A 6,810-nucleotide genomic window follows, 5' to 3' on the forward strand; every position below is an offset into this window, starting at 1 on the left:
TGCTCTTTTGAAACCCCCCTGGTTCAAGAGGCAGTAACCCCTTCCCAAAGCCTGCGGTACCGCCAGTGTCAGAAATTCCCACTTACCAACAGGCACCCAGTAAGTACAGGCCTTCTGAATGCCGGAGGTAGACAGATGAAACCCACGTACTTAGCCTTGCCAAGTCGAACGTCCTAGGAAAAGTCTCTTCCCAATCATCATGTGGGCTTTTGATTTTAGATGACAGCGCACTCACCGTATTCAATCCCCACACTTCAAACAATTCCCGTTTCAGACCGGGACTGACAAGGCTTGCATCTCGCAAGGTACAAATTCCCAGGAACAAAAGAAAGGCGGTGGGAACAAAGCTGTGGGACATTAATTCTGAAACCTGGTACGAAATCATGCTCAGACACTTTGAAACTGTACTTGAACAGACTTCCAGCACCTGTTACAGCAGCAACATGAAAGCGTTATCTCATCTTCATTCCTAAATCAAAGCGTTTTAAAAGTGTGCTATGGCATGCCAATAAGTGTGCATTCACTGAAGTAAGTTGTTTGGAGGGGGTGAGGAAAAGCATCTTTTCCTCCCTTTATACAGGTATTGCCCTTTTGCACCCAAATTATTGGGATCATAGCTAATCCACAGAGGTCTATTGCTTTCAAAATGGTGATTACAAATAAACTAATGAGAAAAGGAAACACTGGACATTTTTTTATTGCTTGAATTTTATACTGCTCTACTCTGAAAGGGTGCTTTCCAAAGTCAGATATGACCTCCCACTCCCCCCACCAAAAAGAATAAAATTAACTGGTACAAGAATGCCAACCTAGTTGCTTTATCTACGCTCTGAACTCATTTTCTTTGACTTACTTTGAAATGGTATAAATATTTTTACCTAAAAGGAGAGCTACAGCTGTTTGAATTGGGCTCAGATTCATTCTTCTACAGCTACTGTTATTCTGGGTAGACTTTTAGAAGTTATTGCTACTTTATAAAAGCAAAAGTCTCCAAGGAAGCCAATCCTTTTGTTTTGAAGAAGAAAGCAAAGTAACTGAAGGTTATGAATACTCACTCTTTCTGGGATTCCAGAAGTGATATATTTGATCTTTGACTTGCTTTTCATTAAGGAAAAAATGCCATAAATTATTTGGTTTGTTTGCCTCTCTGATCAGTCAACTGAAAGATGTTACTGCTTTAGGGCAATGAAATATGTTGCCTCAATTTCTTTTTTTTTTAGTACATAAACTCCCTCTATCAGATTTACTATGTGGGTATGCATTATTAGAAGGAAAAAAATCACTGGGTTATAGCTTTTGAAATTCGCAATGTAATTTAAACAGCTCTCATCTCTGAAGAGTTAGTAGCCTTACACGCAGTTCAAGTTCAAAGTTAGTCAGCTAGTGGGCCAAATTCTTCCTCAGCTCCCTTACAAGGGATGAGTTGGGCCCATAACATACTAAAAAGGCAAAATTTTACTCAGACTGTACCTGAACAGCTGGGCTTTCTGATGAGAAGAATCAAATGGTACCTAAATTGCTTTTATTCATTGCATTTTCTTCATTTTGGCAATAAAATAAATCATTGCCTCGTTTAATGAATTGTGTTTATTAACAGCAGTATTTTTTCTTCCTTCTTTTAAGAAAGGTAGTGGTAATTAGACCTACAGTGGTTTTGTTGCCAAGGCTGAAATTTATCTGATAAAGTGAATAAGTGGGCAGAGAAGTAGCGGGAGACTCACGCTGCTCCAGGGAAAGCTTTCACCATTCATGAGAGCAGAGAACATAGCCACAAAGCTATGGAAAGGATGGCATGGGACTGAGTGCCTGAAATTACACCTGCTCCACTTCCTGATAGCAAGTTGACTATGTCTCTAATATTCTGATATGATTTTTAGGAAACTTTTGAAAACTACGAAGTCCCATTTACAAATAGCAAAAAAAAAAAAGTACACAAAGACATCCTTGCAATAACAAGATAAGCCATGGCTAGATTTTATCGCAACTATTCCTTGCAAATGTACTAGAAGAGAGAGGCAGGCAAGCCCAGGAAAATGTACATGCCATCCAGCTTTCTAGAAAAGTCCTCGGCAGGGGAAGCAGCACAATAACGGGGACGTTAGACGTGACTTTGGAGACCTGAGATCACTGACTTGGCTGTAGTATTTTCTGTTTCCCAGAGCAGTCCTATTTACTTAGGTTCAATATATTTGACATAGTGTCTAGAGGTTCTCACTCATTTTTCTTGCAAGAACTTCATTTTCACTCTGTCCTGTTGTGTAGGACTACAAAGATCCTGTCCACGTATAAGCAGCTAACCCATTTTTTGGCTTACTTTTAGATAAATAATTTGCAAGAATCCCCCAAGAAGACCATTTGGCAACCTATTCCCCCCACGATTCAGCTATGTTTATGCTCCATCCAATTCCCCTCTGGTGATAACCAGCCTTTCCAACGCGAGATTGGCTTGTAAATTAGTTCAAAGGGCTTCTGGGAACACAGGGAATGTCTTTCTGAAGGAAGGGAGACAAGCCACCACGTGGTGCTGGAACACAGGCAGACAGAACAAGCTGAGATCCACCACCAGCGCTCTCCAAAATGCACAAGTGCCGGAGAGGTGGCACAGAAAGTCACCGAACTCTAACCAGGATGGTTTTCACCTTTCTGCTTTGCTTCCTGCTAGAGGTGGGAGGCAACGTGGAGCAGGTGAGTCACCTCTTATGGAGTGGTCTTCTACAAGCAGACAGAGTTGGTGGAGTCCAATTCTGGCTTCCCAGAGGCTGGGGGAAGCAAACAAGCACTCAAGCAGCCAACATAATTCTTTCCCTCACCTGCGCTATACCAGGGCAAGGTCAGCCAGGGACAGCCACAGAGCAAATGCCACAAAATAGGTATAGGGCAGGGCCCCGCAGCTGGGCTTCATGGACCATAGGTGTGAGTCATGGGTCCAAGGACATATTTTCAGTATGTAATCACCACGTTTTCCCTTAATGGCCATTCAGTCATCCTCTCAGACTTCAAGGATAACAGCTTGCTCAGAATACAGCAGGTCCTTTTTACTGTTACCGTCAGCTCAGAACTGGTATCCAAACTGTTCCAGTAAACCCCACAGCTTCGTTGGCATCTCCAGCCCTCTTTGATTCTGACCCTTCGGTTTTGTGTTTTACTTTGTTTTTCTGTCATGGCCAACTTTTCAGAGTGCAGTGTTTGCTCTGATCGCCGAATTACATCTTTGAAGCCAACCATCTCTGCTTTCAGCACATTGCTTCTCTCTCAAACACCTCTGAGGGGTTCCTCCAGGTTTTGGAATCCACTGAGCGAACAGGGAGGAGAGGTTGGAAGGTGAAGCTGAAATAAGTTTTCATAGCTTGTAAAGCAATTTTAAGAGAAGCCTTGGCAGGCAGTTCAGGAATCACCAAGTGCCTGGGTGACTGAACTGCTACTACATATAAAGTGAGAGAGAAACGATGCTCAGTTCCTGCCAGTGTCTGCCCCATTCTCCTGCTATGTTTCCTCTCTGACCGTACCAGTTGCAGACAGGTTTTCAGCAACCCCAGCTGCTGTCAACCTGTTATTCCTGTTATTTCATCTGTCTGTCTGTCCCAGGAACTCCCACTTCGGCAAAAAAAAAAAAAAGAAGCTCAGCTGAATGAGTCTATCAGTAACCTTTCACAAACAGGTCTCAATCAAATGGTGCACACAAAGTAAAGGCAGCTCAGAGACAGTACTACACTTCTCCAGCAGAGAAACACTAATTACAGAAGCCAATACTTGGGCTCCCATTTAGAAACATAAAATCACAAAATGGTTTGGGTTGGAAGGGGCCTTAAAGCTCACCCAGTCCCAACCCCCTGCAATAAGCAGGGTTGTCCCCCACCAGAGCAGGTTGCCCAAAGCCCCATCCAGCCTGGCCTCGAACACCTCCAGGGATGGGGCACCCACAGCTTCTCTGGGCAACCTGTGCCAGTGCCTCACCACCCTCCAATTAAAGAATTTCTTCCATACATCTAATTTAAATCTCCCCTCTTTCAGTTTAAAACCATTACCTCTTGTCCTGTCACTACACACCCTGATAAACTTCTTTGAGTGTATTGCACACATATCTCTTCCTTTCCCCTTACACATTTGCATGGTATTGTTTTCATAGAAGATGAAAATATAAACACTGTGTCAGGTTTCCTTTCACTGTACCAACAGAACTACTGTGTGAAAGCCACAGTAATACACAGGGCAGAGTCCTTAGTTCCTATGTAAATTTGAAGGAAACCTCACTTGGGCAAAACCTCCCTTGATACAGACTTGGGGATGGGCTAAGGATTCTCTGAAACAAAGAAAAGTCTGCCTTAATATTCCACAATAGCAAGTTTTCTACTTCCATAAATCACGTAAATTTGGCAAAAAATGTCACTATTTCAGGTCTGAGGTAGGGAAACGAGCATGCTGGTAAAAATGTGGCTGGGCAGCAGCCACTTTTCATTGGGGTTCTCCTCGGCGTGATGGGAGGTCTAGATTGTGAATAGGAACAGAAATTCGAACTTCACCACAGCCAATTTCTGTCCTTTTCTCCTTCCACAAAACTCTAGATATCATCATTTTAATCACATATACGTACCAACAAATACTGATTTGACTCTTGATATATGGCCAAGAGTCATATATAAATATAGGCACAATAACTCCTTTAACTCCTTGCTTTAATCCAGCCCTCCCCAGCCATGAGGATTGCAGCCGCTGGGATGGCTCCCCAGGGATCGCTGTGACTGCCCTTGGACACGGCTACCTATTGCTTCTCTACTGGATCCCCTCTCCACATCTTCATACATCTCCTGCCGCCGTTGTCTTACTTCAGGGCTGACAGACACCCCGGGTACGACTGAGTGGAAGGAGAATGGGATTCTGCAAGGACTTCCAGCACGGCACAGGCATTTGGGCTGAGGAATGAAGGGGATTCTACTACACCGGGAGTTGCAAACGCACACATTTGACAAAACGTGTAAATGAGTTTGTCTGAGCTGAAGCAGTTCCTAGTTGTTTCAACTATTTTTCAACCCTTCGCATGCTCAGTTAACAAAGGATAAAGATTTCCTCCCCTACCGATGCTTCTGAGATCATCCTAGAGTGGTAACAGGTAATGAATTGCATATAATAGCAGCGGTCTGCCAGCAATCAAACGAATACCTTCAGGTATTTGGAACAGAGATAGAAACGATGATAGTTTCCTAATGTTTTAAAGCCTGAAAGAGTCAAGGAGCTTCACTTCCGAAGCTAGTACACCCAGGTGGAAGAGCAGACGCTTTTTCTTAGTAGCTCCTCCGTACCGCGTGCATCCAAAACTAGAGAGGCTGCAAAGATGTCGACACCGGCGCGCACCATCCCAGCGGTGCTCACCGGCAAAAGTCACCGGGCAAAAGCGGTGGCTTCAGCTGGAGCCCGGAGCGGCTTCGGCTGGCTTTTCGGGCAGGAGCTCGGGGGCTCCTTCTGGAGAAGCGCAACCGGTCAGGCTGCGGTGGAAACCCCAGCCCTGGCCAAACGCCGCGCGCAAGAACCAAGCCGCACAGCGGCGAGCACAAAGCCCGGCGGCACGCCGAGGCTCCCTGCCTGCCGTCGTGCGGCCGGGGCACCCCCCTGCCGCCGGCCCCCCGCCCCGCCGCCCCCGCCGCTCCAGCGGCGCCTCCGCGCCCGCAGCCGGGACCACCGGCGGGGGCTCCCCGCTCCTGCCGCCTCGCCCCCCGGCGGCGCAGGCTGGTGAGAAGCCGGGCAACAAAACCAGCGGCCGGGGAGGCTCGGGGAGGCTGGGCTGCCACCGGGGCTCGCCCCGCAACTTGTGGGCGACCTCCCCGGGCTGCGGCTCGGGGCTCGGCGGCCCCCCTCGCCTCACCTGTTCAGCACTTTCCTGATCCTCTGGCGCACGCTGGAGGAGGAGGAGGCGGAGATGCCGCCCCTGCCGCCGCCTCCTCCGTCGGCCGGCAGGTTCTCGATGGTGGCCACGACATGGTTGGGCTGCGGCGGGGGGCGCGGCGGCGGCGGCGGCTGCGGCGGCGGCGGGTGGCGGTGGTGGCGGTGGCGCTCCGGGGACAGCATCGCGGCGGGGCTGCGCCTCAGCGGCCGGCGGGGCGCATCCCGGCGGCACCGGGGAGGGAGGAGACGGGGATGGAGGAGAGCGGGGAGGGAGGCGGGGAGGAGAGGAGGGAGGAGAGGGAGGGCGCTGCTGCCGCCGCCGGTGGCTCCGGACCCTCGCCCGCTCCTCCCTCACTGGGCTGCCATGCAGCGAGGGGCGGGCTGCCGCCGCCAGCCAGTGCCGCGCACGGGGTACCAAGTGGCGGCACTTGGCGACCCCCCCCCTCCTCCTCCTCCTCCTCCTCCTCCTGCCGCCGCCGCTCGCCCCCTTTGTTCCCCGCCCGCCGCGGCGGAGCCCCCGGGGCCGTGGGTGGTGGCGCCCGCCCCTGCGCTGCGCCACCGGGGCCGCCAGGGGGCGACGGCGGCAGCGCCGCCACCCCCGGTACCGGCGGCGCCCAGCCCCGGGGGGCACCGGCAGCCGGGACCCCGCGGGCCCGGCCCCTGTCTGCAGGCACCCCTCCCTTTGCCCATGGCAGTTTTTAACACCTCGTTTTACGCCGGGTTCCTCGGCGGCCCCGGTCTAACAGGTCCGCAGGGGAGGCCCGCCGGAGCGCGGTGCCGTACCCGAGGAACGCTTCTGAAGGTGGGGATCGCTCGCTCCAAATCCTCCGAAGTTCGTTCTCGGCCCTGGGCAGAAAGCCAGCCATCTTCAGCACCGCGGTTTAAGCAGATCAGGCTACTGAGAGATTCTCCTCTCTCCTGTCCCCACCCCCC

The 6,810-nt window shown here is 50.4% G+C and overlaps 1 protein-coding gene across 1 annotated transcript in view; it reads right to left on the reverse strand.

Annotated features, from left to right (window-relative positions):
• Positions 1-6,370, reverse strand: part of SLC35F1 (solute carrier family 35 member F1) — a 248,110-nt gene extending 241,740 nt beyond the window's left edge. Inside the window, exon 1 of the mRNA XM_048065495.2 lies at positions 5,858-6,370. Within this exon, the coding sequence (XP_047921452.1) occupies positions 5,858-6,060 (203 nt within the window). The 5' untranslated portion in view covers positions 6,061-6,370. The remainder of the gene's footprint in view (positions 1-5,857) is intronic.
• Between the last annotated feature and the right edge of the window lie 440 nt (positions 6,371-6,810).

This window comes from Anser cygnoides, chromosome 3, assembly GCF_040182565.1.
Source record: "Anser cygnoides isolate HZ-2024a breed goose chromosome 3, Taihu_goose_T2T_genome, whole genome shotgun sequence".
NCBI lineage: Eukaryota > Metazoa > Chordata > Aves > Anseriformes > Anatidae > Anser > Anser cygnoides.